The sequence below is a fragment of the Taudactylus pleione genome, unplaced genomic scaffold, assembly GCF_031769625.1.
Source record: "Taudactylus pleione unplaced genomic scaffold, aTauple2 ptg000053l, whole genome shotgun sequence".
Classification (NCBI taxonomy): Eukaryota; Metazoa; Chordata; class Amphibia; order Anura; family Myobatrachidae; genus Taudactylus; species Taudactylus pleione.
In genome coordinates, this window is record NW_028284455.1 from 22935661 (window position 1) to 22954441 (window position 18781).

At 44.3% G+C, this 18781-nt stretch overlaps 1 protein-coding gene across 6 annotated transcripts in view; it reads right to left on the bottom strand.

Annotated features, from left to right (window-relative positions):
* Nucleotides 1-18781, bottom strand: part of SLC4A7 (solute carrier family 4 member 7) — a 175977-nt gene that overhangs the window by 22402 nt on the left and 134794 nt on the right. For all 6 annotated transcript variants that reach the window (XM_088462750.1, XM_088462749.1, XM_088462752.1 and 3 more), the window contains 3 exons: nucleotides 17236-17410; nucleotides 15488-15621; nucleotides 1190-1435 (listed from right to left, as the gene is read on the bottom strand). In XM_088462750.1, coding sequence (XP_088318876.1) covers nucleotides 1190-1435; nucleotides 15488-15621; nucleotides 17236-17410 — 555 coding nt within the window. The remainder of the gene's footprint in view (nucleotides 1-1189; nucleotides 1436-15487; nucleotides 15622-17235; nucleotides 17411-18781) is intronic.

An 18781-nucleotide genomic window follows, 5' to 3' on the forward strand; every position in this document is an offset into this window, starting at 1 on the left:
AGCACGCCCACTACGTCTTGGTGTGCGATCACTTTGTGTATGCAGACGCCCACCAGCCACTCATGAGACGGCCACTTGCGCACGTCATCTTCTGGAAGTGCATGAAACCATTGGTACATCAAGTATCATCAGATGCGATCGCAGCGCTTGAGGTTGACTATAACCTGCCGCAAGCACTGCGATAACTTCAGTGTGAAATACAACCAAGTGATGTGTTCTATGATGCTGCCTTTTAATTATGCACGCCTCTGAAACGGCGTTGAGACACCCAGGCACGCCTGCGTTAGCACCTCCACTCCCCCGTTTCTAGTAGTCTGCAGCCATCACCACCCACAAACGGCCTCTCCTGTCACTCACTCTGCTGGACTGTTTATGCGCAGCGAGCGATCGCTTCCCGTGCAGATTGCAGATATCGACCAGCTACGAGCGATCGCATCCTAGCGAGCGGGTCTGAATCACCTACTGAGTCCCTAGGTAATTTGTAATAACCTTATATTTTTCAATTGATGAATTAATCTCATAGTAAATTGAGGTTTACTCAATGTGTTTTCTCCACTTACCATGCATAAAATTACTGGTCATATATATGCTGTCATTTAAAGCTTAGTTATGGTACAGGAACTATTACAAGTGTACAGTATTACTGTAATCCATGGTAAATTTTGCACATACTTATATTCAGAGGATACTCTTAGGTATAGGACTGATTTCAATTATAGACCCAGTTTCCCTTTAAAAACTGATCATTGTTCTACTGAGTACTTTAAAAAAGAAAAAAGACAGCTCCAGCTATATTTAGTTTGTGTGATTGCTGCATAACAAAAACCTAAAAAACCCTTTTGCACTTTGTGGTGTCTATGTGGCACTCCCTGATCTCTGCAATTATGCTTGAAATTAATACTTCTCAAGTTGCACAGGAATGCAGGTGGTCATATAGTGATAACAATTTTAAAAAGCATGAAAAGGGACCAAAGAAATAAGAATAAACCTTTACAGAACCAACAAGCTGTGTGAGGATATTATCAAAACAGAGCTTTTGTCCTATTGCTGCAAGTGCTTACTCAGGTCAGACAGGCTAAGGAAACAAGTAAAGGGCATCTATGGAAAACACATCTAAGAATAAAATAAGACAAGTTTCTCTGCATGGCTAGGAGTGGTGTGCTTATATACTGTATGTAATTATACTTACGAGTATTTTGTCAACAAGTCAACATCATTGTGCATATTGAAGGCATATTTTTCTCCCAGATGGTATAGTTTCTCCAGCGATTCATAGATAAAGATAATACAGATGAGAGCAGCAAATGCTTCTTCTGTAAAACGAGTGATGTAACAGACCAAGCTGCTTGCATCTGTAGCTACCAGTATTAAACAAAAGAAAGCTGTCCATAGACCGATACTGGTACGCAGAGAGAGATAGGACAGGTGGTAATCTCTATTAAAAAAAAAAAAAAAGAATGTTGTTGACATATTTAAAATATGAAAGTAGAATGCCCTTTATTATTATGTAGAGCTTAATGGAAAGTGTATTGCACAGAACTGCAGATTTAATAAGTCAGAGCTTTTCTTCTTGTGTGTGCCAGGACACACAATGGTGCTGGATTTCAGCAGCTCTCCTATCAGAATCGGTATGTAATGGCGGCTATCGGGATGCCTCCTGTCACAATACAGACAGTGGCACTCCTATCTGATAGGCAGTAACACTACATGTAATGTGCATGAGTTGCTTCGGAAACAGCTAATGTGCTAAAAAGCAGATGACATAGGGGGGTATAGAGCAATAAAGTGGAGAGATATAAAGCACTAACTTATCAGCTTCTAACTCTCATTTTGCAAGTTGATTGAAAAATGACAGTAGGGAGCTGAGTGCTTTATCTCCCTCTATGCTTTGATAAATACCCCCCCTAGTCTTTAGTATTAGCAGGTGATTGTAAAGAAATAAATGTACCACCGCGCTCTGATGCTTTCAGCGGCTCAATTAGAAATGGCAAGAATAATTAAATAAATACTGAGCGCTATGTGTATGACTAATAGTAATGTGGCACCTGTGAAAAATAAAAATTGGTTAAAACAATTTTGTTTATAGCTCCTTTTGGAGAATTTTGGTGGATCTCTTCGTGGAGTGGACTAGCATTTCCGCCCGCAAAAGTGGATGTGAACTGTCTCTCCCTACCTTACCCTTCCTGAGACCAACCGCTCCGTCTCCTCCACGTGCGGCGGTTCCGGATGTGGTGATGGTTGGGGAGTCGGAGAGCTGAAGCCTGGCCTTGGCTGTAGCTCTCTGTAGTCTCGTGGCGTCTGGCCGCGATCGGCCGCTGGAGATGACGTCACTCGAGACAAAACGGGCGGCGTGTGCAGATGACTGTAGATAAATAGTTCAAGGAAAGTCCACGATCTCCACCTGTTACCCCCAACGCGTTTCGTGCGCTTGCGCACTTTATCAAGGATGGTATATAATCCACCAATGGTGGTTTAAATAGCAAAAAAACTTTATTTAGAAACCGGAACTTTCTCCAGGAAGTGGGTTAAAAAGGCGGTAGCCATGTGCTTTTCCTCCATATTTTTGGATGGAAAATTAATTAAGGTGCCACATATAAAATTGTATAAAATTTGTAAAGATAATGTAAAATTTAAAATAAGTATATAAAATGTTAATTACATGTTTAAGATCAAATGTATAAATAAACTCAAATCTATATGAACGCATTTAATTCAATGTCTATATTTAATCCACATGGATATAAAGTCTTTAATTCATAAATCCATCTTGTTTCTGCTTTTTTTAAATTGTTGACCACATTTCCTCCTCTCCAATTACGCTGGATTTTCTGAATAATTGTGAATTTAAGTCCTTCTGGATTTTTTTCATGAACTTCTAGGAAATGGTTAGAGACGCTATGGGTCACCAATCCTCTTTTTATATTGTACACATGTTCTGCAAGTCTGGTTCTTGCTTTTCTCTTCGTTTGGCCCACATATTGCAGGCCGCACGGACACTCCAGAAGATAAATTACTTCCTCACTGTCACAAGTTGTGAAATCTTTATTTGTGTATACTTTTCCAGTAATATTGGATCTAAATTCTTTTAAAGGTTTTGTAGATGTTATTTTTGAATTTCTACATGCTGGACATTTAAGGCAACAATGATGTTCTTTGTTTCCCAATGGATGGTGCTCTTCTAACTGCGTTATGAACAATAAATTAATTTCTTCATTCTCATTTTTTTGTTTGTTTATTACGTATAAACAAAAAAATGAGAATGAAGAAATGAATTTATTGTTCATAACGCAGTTTAACAGTAATAATAAAACAATTGAAACAATATTGAACAAACATTGGCATATCTTGAAATTGGACACAGACCTGAATTCTATAATTCCTGAAAAACCCTGTGTGGTTTATAGAAGAGCAAAGAATATAAAACAAGAGTTGGTAAGAAGTTTTATTCCTTTAGAAGAGCACCATCCATTGGGAAACAAAGGACATCATTGTTGCCTTAAATGTCCAGCATGTAGAAATTCAAAAATAACATCTACAAAACCTTTAAAAGAATTTAGATCCAATATTACTGGAAAAGTATACACAAATAAAGATTTCACAACTTGTGACAGTGAGGATGTAATTTATCTTCTGGAGTGTCCGTGCGGCCTGCAATATGTGGGCCAAACGAAGAGAAAAGCAAGAACCAGACTTGCAGAACATGTGTACAATATAAAAAGAGGATTGGTGACCCATAGCGTCTCTAACCATTTCCTAGAAGTTCATGAAAAAAATCCAGAAGGACTTAAATTCACAATTATTCAGAAAATCCAGCGTAAGTGGAGAGGAGGAAATGTGGTCAACAATTTAAAAAAAGCAGAAACAAGATGGATTTATGAATTAAAGACTTTATATCCATGTGGATTAAATATAGACATTGAATTAAATGCGTTCATATAGATTTGAGTTTATTTATACATTTGATCTTACACATGTAATTAACATTTTATATACTTATTTTAAATTTTACATTATCTTTACAAATTTTATACAATTTTATATGTGGCACCTTAATTGCTTTTCCATCCAAAAATATGGAGGAAAAGCACATGGCTACCGCCTTTTTAACCCACTTCCTGGAGTAAGTTCCGGTTTCTAAATAAAGTTTTTTTGCTATTTAAACCACCACTGGTGGATTATATACCATCCTTGATAAAGTGCGCAAGCGCACGAAACGCGTTGGAGGTAACAGGTGGAGATCGTGGACTTTCCTTGGACTATTTATCTACAGTCAGCTGCACACGCCGCCCGTTTTGTCTCGAGTGACGTCATCTCCAGCGGCCGATCGCGGCCAGATGCCACGAGACTACAGAGAGCTACAGCCAAGGCCAGGCTTCAGCTCTCCGACTCCCCAACCATCACCACATCCGGAACCGCCGCACGTGGAGGAGACGGAGCGGTTGGTCTCAGGAAGGGTAAGGTAGGGAGAGACAGTTCACATCCACTTTTGCGGGCGGAAATGCTAGTCCACTCCACGAAGAGATCCACCAAAATTCTCCAAAAGGAGCTATAAACAAAATTGTTTTAACCAATTTTTATTTTTCACAGGTGCCACATTACTATTAGTCATACACATAGCGCTCAGTATTTATTTCATTATTAGCAGGTGATATCTGCTGCTTTTTACTGACCTATAAAATGCTGCTTTTAAAATGCAGGTATGATACTACTTCATCAAGGCCTTCCAGCACTCATCCTAACCCACCTCATGCTCTTTCCTTCCTATCTTCCCCTTCTGTGTCACGCCTGTTTGCCTGCCCCTCCCCCTTAGAATGTAAGCTCTCATGAGCAGGGACCTCTTCCCTCATGTGCTTCTGTTTACATTTTCTTCTACTCTCTACTCCCCATTAGGGCACCTAACACGTGACTGCCAACTCCTGGCAGCTTATTGTGAGTGCTTTAATCACTCTTTCAGCAATGTATATAAGTTGTGTCCTTGTCCTGCACTGTAATGTACTGTAAGTTACTTGTTTCTTGTTCACCTATTAATTCTATGTAATATGTAAGGCGCTGCGGAACACTTGTGGCGCCATATAAATAAAGGACAATAATAATAATAATAATACCAAACTAACAAAGTTCAGGGTTTTAGGGACCACTTGAAACAAACACAAATGTAGAATATTAAAATGTGTACCCCCATTATCTAGCTGGGTATAAAGCTCTACCTTCTGCCATCTTGCAATTTAGGAATTGCTCCCTTTTATGTTTAATAGACTGACAAGATATGGTATATGCATACTAACAAAGAAAAATGCGTTCTTTCTTACTGGAATCTCAAAGTAATTTCATTATTCAGATTTACTTGACTTTTAACTTTAGGGAAATGTTTTTCATTCCCAAACAGGAACAATAACCAGTGTTTCGCATTTGCAATTTTTAAAGTTAAGTCTATAACATTGCCTTAAATATCAGTTTGAATGGTTGCATTAATAGACATTAATTCTATTTCACCTTCAAGCATGACTATAAGAGCAAAATGTTACTGTAATCTTGACAAAGAAATATGAAATACAGGTATTTGGTTCCAACACCAAGTTAAAAATATATAGAATGGCAGGACAGTCCCATAATAGCTGCATTTTTCGAAGGATGTATTTAGATGCTAAAATGCAACACACAAAAAATTAAAGTGCTACAGCTTTATTTTGTACATCTCTCAAATAAATAACACATAAACAAAATCTATTTTCTGTCATAGAGATAGAATAATGAAGAACTTAATTTTGACATAACATCAGGTTATCTTAAACACACACATTCCGCAGCATATATCCTAACCCACTGCTCCTTGCTCCTTCCTCACTTTCTACCCCATCTGTGTCGCCCCTGTCTGTCTATCCCTCCCCTTTAGAATGTAAGCTCTCACGAGCATGGCCCTCGTCCCTTTGCGACGCCATATAAAATATGAGATATGGTAAGAACTTACCCTTGTTATCTCTATTTCTACGAAGTCCATAGGGTTCCACAGGATACCTTGGGGTATAGGTGTGACGTCAGTCGCAGGGCACCAAAGAGTTAAGCTTTCAGCCTCCCAGGATGCACTAGGTCCCCCTCCTATACCCCGCCCCCGGGCCAAGGCACCTCAGTTAGTTACCAAGCCATAGGCCGGAGGAGGAGAAGGAAGAGAGAGAACAAAGATCTGGACACATACAAGAATCACATTCTCACCAGAGGGAGACGGAAAACCGGTGACCAGAGCAAAGCCCATCTGCAGCACAGGTGCGACAGGGCGGGAGTCCTGTGGAACCCTATGGACTTCGTAGAAATAGAGATAACAAGGGTAAGTTCTTACCATATCTCATATTTTCTACTTCAGGGTCCATAGGGTATCCACAGGATACCTTGGGGATGTCCCAAAGCAGTATCCTTTAAGGGTGGGGACGCTCCTGTGCAGAAAGGAGAATCCGCTGCCCGAAGGAAGCATCCTGAGAGGCGAAGGTGTCAAACCTGTAATACCTCACGAAGGTATGGACAGAAGACCACGTAGCAGCCTTGCAGATCTGAACTGCCGAGGCACCACGTCGAGCTGCCCACGAAGGACCCAGAGACCTAGTGGAATGAGCCTTCAGAGAAGGAGGGACCGGTAGGCCTTCATGAAGATAAGCTTCAGAAATAGCCATACGGATCCAGGCTGCCAAAGTTTGCTTTGAAGCAGGCCAACCCTTTTTACGGAAGCCATAGAGGACAAACAAAGCGTCCGACTTCCTAAACGAAGAAGTGCGGTCAACATAAGTCCTTAAGGCCCGCACAACATCCAAAGAGGCCTCACCCACGGAAAGACCCGGTGAGTTAAAGGCCGGAACAACTATTTCCTCGTTAACATGAAACTGGGAAACAACTTTGGGAAGAAACTCGGGCCGAGTGCGGAGCACTGCCCTGTTCCCATGAAAAACCAAGAAAGGGGGTCTACAAGAAAGAGCCCCTAACTCAGAAACACGTCTGGCCGAAGCAACGGCCAGAAGGAAAACAGTCTTAGCTGTTAGCCATTTAATATCCACTGAGCCCAGTGGTTCAAACGGCGGTCCTTGGAGAGCCCTCAGGACCACAGCCAAATCCCAAGGCGCCATAGGTGGAACAAAGGGCGGCTGAATACGGAGAACACCTTGCATAAAGGTGCGCACATCCGGGATTGTAGCAATCCTACGGTGAAACCAGACAGATAGGGCCGAAACCTGTACCTTCAAAGAAGCAAGGCGAAGCCCATGATCTAGTCCCGCTTGCAGGAAGGCGAGAATCCGAGACAGACGAAACTCCCACGGTGCATAACCTATCGGTCGACACCACTGGAAGAACGTATGCCACACGCGATGGTATATCCTCGCGGAAGACGGTTTCCGAGCTCGTAACATGGTACGCACCACAGAGCTGGAAAACCCCCGGGACCTCAGCATGGCCGTCTCAACAGCCACGCCGCCAAAGACAGCCGAGTCAGGTCCGGGTGAAGACAAGGACCCTGAGACAGAATGTCCGGTCGTAGCGGCAACCGCAGAGGACTGTCCACGGACAGACCCTGAAGGTCTGAGAACCAGTGCCGTCTGGGCCACGCGGGAGCTATCAACAGGAGCATCCCTCCTTCCTGTTTGAATTTCCGGATTACCCGTGGAAGAAGGGAGACCGGAGGGAACAGGTATGCGAACCTGAACGTCCACCGGACGGACAGAGCATCCACCAGAGACGCCCCTTCGTCTCTTGTGCGAGACCCGTACACCAGCAACTTGTTGTTGTGCCGGGACGCCATGAGGTCGATTTCTGAAAGACCCCACCTGTCCACCAGTAGTTGAAAAACATCCGGGTGCAGGGACCATTCCCCTGGATGAACGTCCTGGCGACTTAGAAAGTCCGCCTGCCAATTTAGCACTCCCGGGATGAAGACCGCTGATATGGCCGGAAGATTGCGCTCCGCCCAAACCAGGATCCGAGAGACCTCTACGAGAGCCGCCCGACTGCGAGTTCCTCCTTGCCTGTTTATGTAGGCCACGGTGGTAGCATTGTCCGACTGGACCTGCACCGGGTGACCCTGGAGAAACCGCTGTGCCTGCAGGAGAGCATTGAAGACCGCACGGAGTTCCAAGATATTTATTGGAAGCTCCGCTTCTGTCGGCGTCCACCTGCCCTGGAACAAGTGTGGACCCGAAACTGCTCCCCAGCCCCGAAGACTGGCGTCCGTTGTCAACAGGACCCAATTTGGAACCCAGAACGGACGTCCCTTGTTGAGGTGGGTCGTCTTTAACCACCACGCAAGGGACAGGCGAACCTCCGGGGTGAGCACAATCGTCTGGAACTTCAGAGACTGAGGCAGCCCGTTCCACTTGGACAGGATCAGGTGCTGCAGAGGTCTGGAGTGAAACAGGGCGTATTCCACCATGTCGAACACCGACACCATGGAGCCCAGTAACCTCATCGCCGAGTGTAAGGACACCCGGCGGCTGTGCAGACAACTGCGCACCCTTGACTGTAAAGCAGAGATCTTGTCCTCCGTCACGAAGATCCTTTGCTGTCCCGAGTCCAATAAGGCTCCAAGATGCAGAATCCTCCGAGACGGGATTAGAGTGGACTTCTGCCAGTTGATTAGCCAGCCGTGCCGTTGCAGCAGTGCAATGGTCAGGTCCAAGTGGTGTAACAGGAGCTCTGGAGATCCTGTCACCAATAACAGGTCGTCCAAGTACAGCAACATGCGGACTCCTTGCAGCCGCAGAGAAGCCGCCATGACCGCCATCACCTTGGTGAAAACACGTGGTGCTGTCGCCAGGCCAAAAGGTAACGCCCGAAACTGGAAATGGTCGCTGCGGATTGCAAACCGAAGGAACTCTTGATGGCGCAAAAGAATAGGGACATGCAGGTAAGCGTCCTGTATGTCCAATGACACCATGTAGTCCCCAGGTTCCAGCGCCAGAATGATGGACCGTAGGGTCTCCATCCGAAACTTCGGGACCCGCAAAGACTTGTTGAGTGCTTTGAGGTTGAGAATCGGACGATATGACCCATTGGGTTTCTGTACCAAAAAAAAAATTTGAATAGAAACCCTGGCCCTTCTGGGAGAATGGAACAGGCACTATAACTCCAGCCTGGAGCATAGTGTGCAATACCTTCCGCAGCTCCGTAGCCTTGTTCCGGTCTGATGGTAGACCCGTGGTGAAGAATCGAGCCGGGGGTCTGTGCCGGAAGGAGAGGGCGTACCCGTGGGAGACCACCTCCAGAACCCAAGTGTCTGTCTTAGTGAACGACCAACACCGGGAGAACTGCAGCAGGCGGCCTCCCACCCTGGGATCCCCCAAGGGGAGACCCGGACCGTCAGGCCGCAGGCTTGTCATCTGGCTTGGGGGCCGGACGTCTGGTACTCCATGCCTGTTTCCGGGGCTTGACCGATTTCTTAGGGCCAGCCTGTCGAGGAAACGACTGTGGTTTGGGCCTGCCCTGGGCCCTAGATGACCGAAAGGACGATGGTCCAGAACCAGAAGGAGCAGCGGCCGACGGGAGACAAGCAGATTTGGCTGCCGCCAGCGTGGCCACAATCTTATCCAGATCCGGACCGAAGAGAACTTCTCCGGTAAACGGCAACGCTTCCAGACCTTTCTTAGAATCTGCGTCCGCCTTCCAGGATCGCAGCCACAAGGTGCGACGAGCAGCTACCGCTGCTGAAGAAATTCTAGACACCAGAGTACTAATGTCTAGAGCCGCCTCGTTGATGTAGGTGGCCGAATCACGGAGATTGCCAATCAACTCCGCCTGTTCGGCTGGACAGTCGGATTCAAAAGAAGCCTCTAATGAATCCGCCCAGCGCTCCATCGCTCTGGCAACCCAGCAAATGGCCATAGCCGGCCGTGCTGCCCCCCCTGCAAGGGAATAAGCGGACTTCAGGCAGATTTCTACCTTGCGGTCCGTAGCATCCTTAAGGGAGGACATGGATGGCATCGGCAATGTGGCACTACGGACAACACGGGTCACGTGAGAATCCACCTGTGGAGGGGATTCCCACTTAGCAAAATAATTATCCGCGAACGGATAAGCCACCGCCAGGCGTCTCTGCGGCTGGTATCTTTTGCCAGGTTGTTTCCACGCCTCCTCTAAATGGTCCACCAACTGACCCGAAAGAGGAAAGACTGTGGCATCGCCCTTCACATCTTTGAAAAAGGCATACTTAGATTTAGCCGCTGGGGGAACTTCGTCCTCAATCACCAAGGCTGTGCGGACCGCCCGAATAAGTCCAGGAATATATACTCTGGACTTAGCATCAGCGTCCTTAGTATGGAGAGGTTCCTGATCGTAAGGATCCAGAATCTCCCCATCATCAGACGTCCCTTCGTCATCCTCATAAGGAGCGGACAGAGACGCCACCGGCCTTTTATGAGGCCGCATCACAGACTCCCCTTGCAACACATCCGACAAGTGCTGTACAGAACTCGTCAGGGAGTTAACCCACGCTGGCTCCTGAGAACCCGGGAGCGGGGAAATAGGGAGACTGTGGGGTACCACCAATTGTCGTGGGAACCCCTGCATGGGTGACGACACCACAGACTGCTGGGACAAACCCATCGGAGTAAACGCGGGCTGCGGAGCTAACTGGCCCATTAAAGCTGTTAACGCCTGAGCGAAACAAGCCCAGGGCAGCTCCTGTACCGGTGCTGTAACCGTAATAGGCCGCGCCATGGACAAACACTGCCGGCAAAGGCCCTCCGCGCTACCCTCCCCCTCCGCTAACGGTACTTTGCACGTGGTACACTGTAGCCGGAGGGGAAAATCACTTTCAGACATGATGGCACCACGTATGTGACCTCTCTCACCAATTAAGTATTAAATAGGTGAGAGACCACCCTGCAGCACCGCACCGCAAGGGCTTTAGCAGAAAGAACAGGGACAGTAATAAAGCTGACAGTTTAGAGAAGAAAAGTTACAGGCAGCGCTAGCACAGTCACATACAATGCAGAGAAATAACAATTCCTGCACTAACAGCGCTGATCACTCAACTACACAGACACAGGGCCTGGTAGGACACAGCGCAGCATACACAGACCTGAGCCACAGCGGAGGAGAGGTATGCGGGGGAACCCAGACCACGATGCTTCCTTCCAGACTTCCAGCAGCGTTCACCATGCGTTGCAGAGAAGATGGCCGCCGAGGAGCAGAGAGAAGCTGGCCTGGGGGAGGAGCGCTGCCACAGGACCAGTCGGCAGCATGCAGAGAGGGCTGTGTGCAGCGGGGGAGGCGCCGGCTGTGAGACAGGGAAGGCGCGCTCCCCTGGCATGCATTTAACCCCTGGGACGCCGCAGCGCTACCGCTCTGCTGCGGTCCGCTGTCCCAGGGGGTAGTGGAAGCGCAGGTTGGTCGCCTGGCTCCACGCTGCAGCCAGTCCCCAGGGAGCCCCCTGCCTGGGGACTTAGGACCATGTGATCAGCGGGGACCCACCGCGGGACCCCGCTGCTTACCTCTGTCCCCCTTGAATCCGGCCATGGTCCGGAGCATCTGGGGTCACCGCTAGCTGTGACCCCAGATGCCCACCAGCATCCCCGGATCAGTACCGGCGTTCTGGTACCGGCGGGGTGTAGGGAAGACAGCATGGACGTCAGGACTGACTGTCCATGCTGTTCATCCAGATGTGCAGCCACAGCTGCATGAAGAAAAAGCTTCAGGGGCTCTTCTAGCCCCCACTCCAACAGGTGCACCCGACTCCGGCCGGGCACCAAACTAAACTGAGGTGCCTTGGCCCGGGGGCGGGGTATAGGAGGGGGACCTAGTGCATCCTGGGAGGCTGAAAGCTTAACTCTTTGGTGCCCTGCGACTGACGTCACACCTATACCCCAAGGTATCCTGTGGATACCCTATGGACCCTGAAGTAGAAATAAAGGATAATAATAATTAGATATAATATTTAACTGATTGCCATATTCACAAGTTCTGACGTTAAGACAAGAAATGTCCAGTATTATTATTATAAACAATCATATTATACTTATAATGATATTATTTACATCAACTTACTTATACGCTCTGTAGTGTGTTGTGTATCATTTGTGTATGTTTAAAATGATGTTATATGATCATATATATTAGCATATATGCAGCTTGAGTATTTGTATGGCATTTGAATCTTGTGTATTTAAATGTATGTCTATATATATATGGGTACTAAGGGGGCTATTTAATATACATAATTTTCACTCTTCTTAATTTGAATTTTTTTTAAACTTCGCCATATTTATTTGAATTTTGCTCCCGGGACAGGCGAAGCGAAAACAGCCTGTCCCAGCGAGCTCATCTGTGCTGATGCGACATTTATGTTTTATTCTTCTGTGCATGTGCAGCCTCCCTCCCTGGACGAGGAAGACAGGCAGCTTCTGGGTGGGCAGGGATCTTGGAGCGGTACCCGGCCATGTGCACATTATATTTATATATATATATATATATATATATATATATATATAAAATTAACTACTATGCCTTAATTTTTCCAAAACTTTTATATATTTTTTTTAAATCTGTGGATTACCTCATTTTCCTTGTACTAATGGGGTCTCTGTACTCCTAATTTGTGGGGACACATTCATGTCTCTATCTATCGATACAGATATATTGGGCCTGATTCAAAGGTGGACGCACTGACAGCCGCGACTGCGACTTTATGTTAATGGAGCGACCGATGGGCGTCCTACTGAGACACCCACCTGCTGCATCACAAAATCCCTCACCAACATACCATCGGTAGCAATATAAACACAAGAGCAGCTTTATGGAGGCACAGAATGTCCGTCAGAACATGGCCGCCGATGCCGGAGTAATGGTGTCTTTAGATGCAGTCGCTGGCCGTGACACGCCTGCATCTGACTAGCCACCCCCTGTGACAACCCAGGAATGCCCCCAAAACTGCCTCTTTCTGCGTCTATATTCGTTCTTCGTAACAATCCCCATGTATGCGCAGTGCGACTCAGACGCACGTGCGGATGTAAAACATTGGCCATAAATACTGCATCTACCTCTGAACAGGGCCCATTATATATGTATAGTAATGTAGTGCTGACAGCTCAGGTACTGAGGGGAAAGGCTACTTATCACCATCTGGTACAGAGGCCCATTATATGTGTATTGTAATGTAGTGCTGACAGCTCAGTTACTGAAGGGGAAAGGGTAGTTATCACCATCTGGTACAGAGGCCCATTATATGTGTATGGGAATATAGTGCTGACAGCTCAGGTACTGAGGGGAAAGGCTACTTATCACCATCTGGTACTGAGGCCCATTATATGTGTATGGGAATATAGTGCTGACAGCTCAGGTACTGAAGGGGAAAATCTACTTATCACCATCTGGTACTGAGGCCCATTATATGTGTATGGAAATGTAGCGCTGACAGCTCAGGTACTGAGGGGAAAGGGTACTTATCACCATCTGGTACAAAGGCCCATTATATGTGTATGGGAATATAGTGCTGACAGCTCAAGTACTGAGGGGAAAGGCTACTTATCACCATCTGATACTGAGGCCCATTATATGTGTATGGGAATGTTTGCCTTCTTGAAGAAGCTGCTACATGCAGTGAAGCTGCTACATGCGTTAAGGACTACAGAGACCACTTTTATTCTACCTACTGCACCAGTACCCCACCATTTCATCACTCCTCCAGCCAGCGGTTTGATACATAGCCCGGTTTTCTTTCCACCTTGTGTCCTGTTTGAGTCATCACAGGACCGGACTATCGGCTGCGGCCGAGCCCTTTGAATCAACACACGCCGCCTACATCTCTCTGGAGAGAGTCACAGATCACTGGGAGTCCGGTCGTCCACTATCGGAGAGAGGCGCTTCATTGCTGAGTCCGGCCACATCCCGCTGGTGACCGCACGCCGCTGTGTCCCGGACCACAGAGTTTACAGCTGCAGTGCTCCCGCATGTATCTCCGCACTGCTGTCTAGACATCAGCACTTCCAGCCGTGTACCAGCCGGTCTCCACTCCGGGCTGTCACCGCATCCTATTCTGGACCTATTGCATTCCGCGTCCGAGGGGTGAGCATGAGCCACTACTGTTGAAAGCGGTATATTACCACCCAGACCCATCTATTGGCACACTTTTGGGATACCCTACCACGACTTTTCCTTATGGCCGCATATTGGTTTTAATAACCATTAATTTGTGGAGATCCACTCCCTGCTTGCACGAAGCTTCAAGTAGCCATACTTAATTTTTGGTAACACTGTTGCAGTTGTTATAGGATACTTCTTCTCATCCATTCATCTATTTATTATCGCAGAGAAACGATTTTATCTGTATATGTTTTATACCTTATTTCCTTTTGTTGTACCAATATTATTGCAATCTTACAATTTATAAAATGATTTATGATTACATTGTTTCTATGCCATAATGTGTTTCTAGCGCCATTCCACCTATACCATTTTTACAGTATGGGAATGTAGTGCTGATAGCTCAGGTACTGAAGGGGAAAGTCTACTTATCACTATCTGGTACAAAGGCCCATTATATGTGTATGGGAATATAGTGCTGACAGCTCAAGTACTGAGGGGAAAAGCTACTTATCACCATCTGGTACTGAGGCCCATTATATGTGTATGGGAATGTAGCGCTGACAGCTCAGGTACTTAGGGGAAAGGGTACTTATCACCATCTGGTACAAAGGCCCATTATATGTGTATGGGAATATAGTGCTGATAGCTCAAGTACTGAGGGGAAAAGCTACTTATCACCATCTGGTACAAAGGCCCATTATATGTGTATGGGAATATAGTGCTGATAGCTCAAGTACTGAGGGGAAAAGCTACTTATCACCATCTGGTACAAAGGCCCATTATATGTGTATGGGAATATAGTGCTGACAGCTCAAGTACTGAGGGGAAAAGCTACTTATCCCCATCTGGTACTGAGGCCCATTTTATGTGTATGGGAATGTAGTGCTGATAGCTCAGGTACTGAAGGGGAAAGTCTACTTATCACTATCTGGAGATGGATATATTTGTTTAAAAAAAAAGAGATAAATATCTCTTCTCCAGTTTATAAAAATATCTCCAGGAGAAAACCCCCATTAGATTCTATGGGGGAGGGTGTGTGTTTAGGAAACAGTGAAAAGTCTGTGACATCAGTGATTTATCCATACTTTTCACTGTGCTTAAATATGGAGAAAACATAAATATCAAATTTTCCAGCCATTATGCTGGAGAAATGAGATAATTCTGTTTATTAAATATCCCCATGTATTTGTGTACGGTATTTGACTGGTATTTTTGTAATTTATTTTAGACAGTACAATGCTGTTATCATCACTAATTAGATTATAGCTGTGATTAATGAACACTGATCAAGTCAACAACTTTAAAACACCTTCTGCTTGTTTGAGTGTTGCTAGTGAAGTTTCCTTAACAATTACATTCATGTAATGATTGAAAAATAGGCTGTAAAACTGGTTTGTGAGCAGCAGAGCCAAAAAAGCTGAATCACACTCACTTGCAGAATTTAAAGAGTATCTTCTCAAAAACTAAGACTGGTCCCGTGCTTCCCAGTATGGTAAGAGGTTGTCCAGCAAAGAGAGAATAGGCAATGCCAGTTAACGATGCTCCAAAAAGAGACTCTATTGCACTCTGTTTAGGAGAAATAAATAAAATAAATGGTTGTGATATTTGTACTACAGTAATCACGTACAGTAAATAAAGAGAGTAACAAGATACAAGCACAGGAACAAATTAAGACGAATCAGCCAACCACAAATCACACTAAACATAACACACACAAGTGTTTAACCTGAAAACAAGACAAGTATATTTTCTTTTGTGTAAATTGCCTATCATCAAATCTATAATAAATACAAATGATCCTAAATTAAAATAGCATTACTACATACTGACATAATGACACTTAACAGCTGATAGAAATATTTAATCCCATATATAGTATACTATATGTAACAGTTGTATCCTTAAGAGTCATGTGATGATAACCACACACAAAGAGTTCTGCTTCATGTTTCTATATCTGCAACAGGACAGCAAATTGGTGAACCACAGGCCTTTTACACCAATACGCTTGTAACACCTTCCTAACTAAACATAGAAGGCAAATTGATATTTGCCATTTTCAAAATATTGTATAAACAATAAGATTATATGACAATCAAAACACTAATACTAAAAAGATTTGAACATAAGAATACTACACCCTGTAAATAAGTCAAACAATGAATGTTAACATTGTATAATTGCAATCACATCACTCAGCTGCACAACTGATGCTAGCTAGAAAAAGCAAAGCGTTATCATAAATGATAGATGAGCAATGAATTGCCATACCAAATGGGCCTGGCTGGATTCTAGTAGATTTAATTATAGAAAAACACTAAAATTTGTAGCTTTGGTGTTCATAAATATACCAATACGGTAATAACTGGCCTGTTGTAAAAAGAAAATGTGATTACACATATTTCATTGCTTTTTCAACAATTACTTTAAAGAGCTGAACATGTGATGAAGCAACTGGAGAGCGTCACCCTCTAGTTACCTGACCACATACAATATCATTATTGATTGAATGTGCATCTATCATCTGAACACAGTAGAAGAAAATATTGTGTGCGCTGATCCAATATAAGTGTAGGGTATCAATTCACTAAAACACGAGCGGCATCGCTGAGACCTGAGTACATCACGAATATCGGTCATGAATTGCATCAGTGATGCCGCTGTTTCTTAGAGACTTTAAAAGCACTAATAATGTTTACGCCTTCCCAATCAATGCCTCTACTCTGTGCAGACTACAGATGTACATGAAATGAAGAGCGCTGTGGGAAGAAAAGCCTTTGTAGTTGAGCTTATTAGTTAGGACAGAAAATGACAAATAATTGTTTTTGAAAATATTTACTTATTCCAGATAATAAAAAATACCTAGGTGTAAAAGAAAAAAAAGAATACCAATAAAAACTTTGCCTGGTTGTAGCACTCTGTGGAGATCGCTGTGGCCCCATTTCTTTTTAAGACTCTCACGTCAGGGATAAAAGTGTTTTACCTCAAACTTTGCATCTTCTGTTCACTTGGTCTCCCCCAAACTGTGTCAGAGCTGTGAGTGGGTGGGGAAGATCAAATACTGTGGGGTAGACTCTTTGGATCAAGCATGAACACGTGAGACAAATGCACAAGGACACCTTCATGGGAAGGTCTAAGAAAAAGAGCCCTGGGCACTACCAATCTTTCTTTTGTACTCACTATTCTGTTTTGTGTGGCTTCTCCCAGGAGACCTCCAAAAGTGATTACAGGAGACATACAGGCACAGTATAGGAAAAGAACGGAGGCCAGGCACTGCAGGCTTAATGCATCCTTGAAGTCACTCAAGAAAAAAGGTGCTTTTCTTTTGATGTCATGCATCAAACCACCAAAAAGCCTAAATAGGTGAGATGAAACTCGTCAAACTGTACACTGCAGGAGTAGCACTACTTTCTTAGTTACTGTTCTGCTTCCTAACTAAAAGGACATGTACACCCATATTAAAAATGTAGCTGTAAACCACCCTCCAACCAACAAGCAGAACAGGAGAGGGCTGGATATCCAGAAAAAGCTCCTGTACAGGAGATATTCACTCCTGGGTACCTCTGCAAAGGCCACCTGATACTTCTGCTACATCTGGCAGCAGAATACTGAATTTCAAGGCTGCTGACACACTGTGTGTAGAAGAGCACTAATTGGATGGCGTAGCTTAATTTCAAACCAATTACACAGGTGCCAGGGGTGGAGTGTCTCATCCTCTGTTCTGCCAGTTGGAAGTAGAGGAATATTTAGTATGGGCGGATATCTCCTCAAGCCTTGTGTGTTTTTTCCAATCCAAATTAAAATAGTATTAACCTTCGGATGTCAATTTATATAAAAATGGGCAAAAGTTTCTGTATTCCCACAATTTACTATGCTGACTCCCTAAAGAAAAGTATCTGCAACATAGGTTAATTATGCACTCTCATACATTTTACAATTATTAAAAATTAGTATCATGATTATTCAACAAAATGCAGGAAAACCACATATCATGAATATGCATATTAATGGGAAAAGGTCATGCTCTTTTTTCCGAGTTTGTATGTATGTATGTATATATATATATATATATATATATATACACATATATATATATACACATATATATATATGTGTGTGTATATATATATATATATATATATATAATAAAAATTTAGCATTGTGTCAGATAAAATATAAAAAATAAACAACCCTTGTGAATTTGTTAATGTTTCTTGGGGGGTGGAGGTGGGCTATGTATAGAGAAAAAAACTGTGAAATGGCAGGAGGGAAGACCAAAACATGTTCCCATGATTCTTCAGTAGTTACTTTAAGACACCACACGAAATGCGTCAGAATAATTGATTATTCTTTTTTTTTCCCATCTCACATTTCTATCTGATGTAAGATCCCTATTGCAAGCTCTTATTGCTGGGATTCAGGGATTACCAAATTTGGGTCACCACATAATGTAGGAATTCACTGGTAACATCACAATGATATTGCTGGATACCTGTAGCAACTTCAATGCAGAAGACAGACTTCTGTATATGCAAAACAATGCTCACATTATTGATAATGTGCCCAGGATCCAAATCAATGGACTCATTGAAAGCAGACTGAGAGGTGCTTGACCAGCACTCAAATAGGAACCTAGATCTATACCCTGTTGCTCTGGGCCTTAAGGATGATACACACCTTACCAATATATCTGCAGATCGACTAATCTGCAGATTTATCAGAAGTC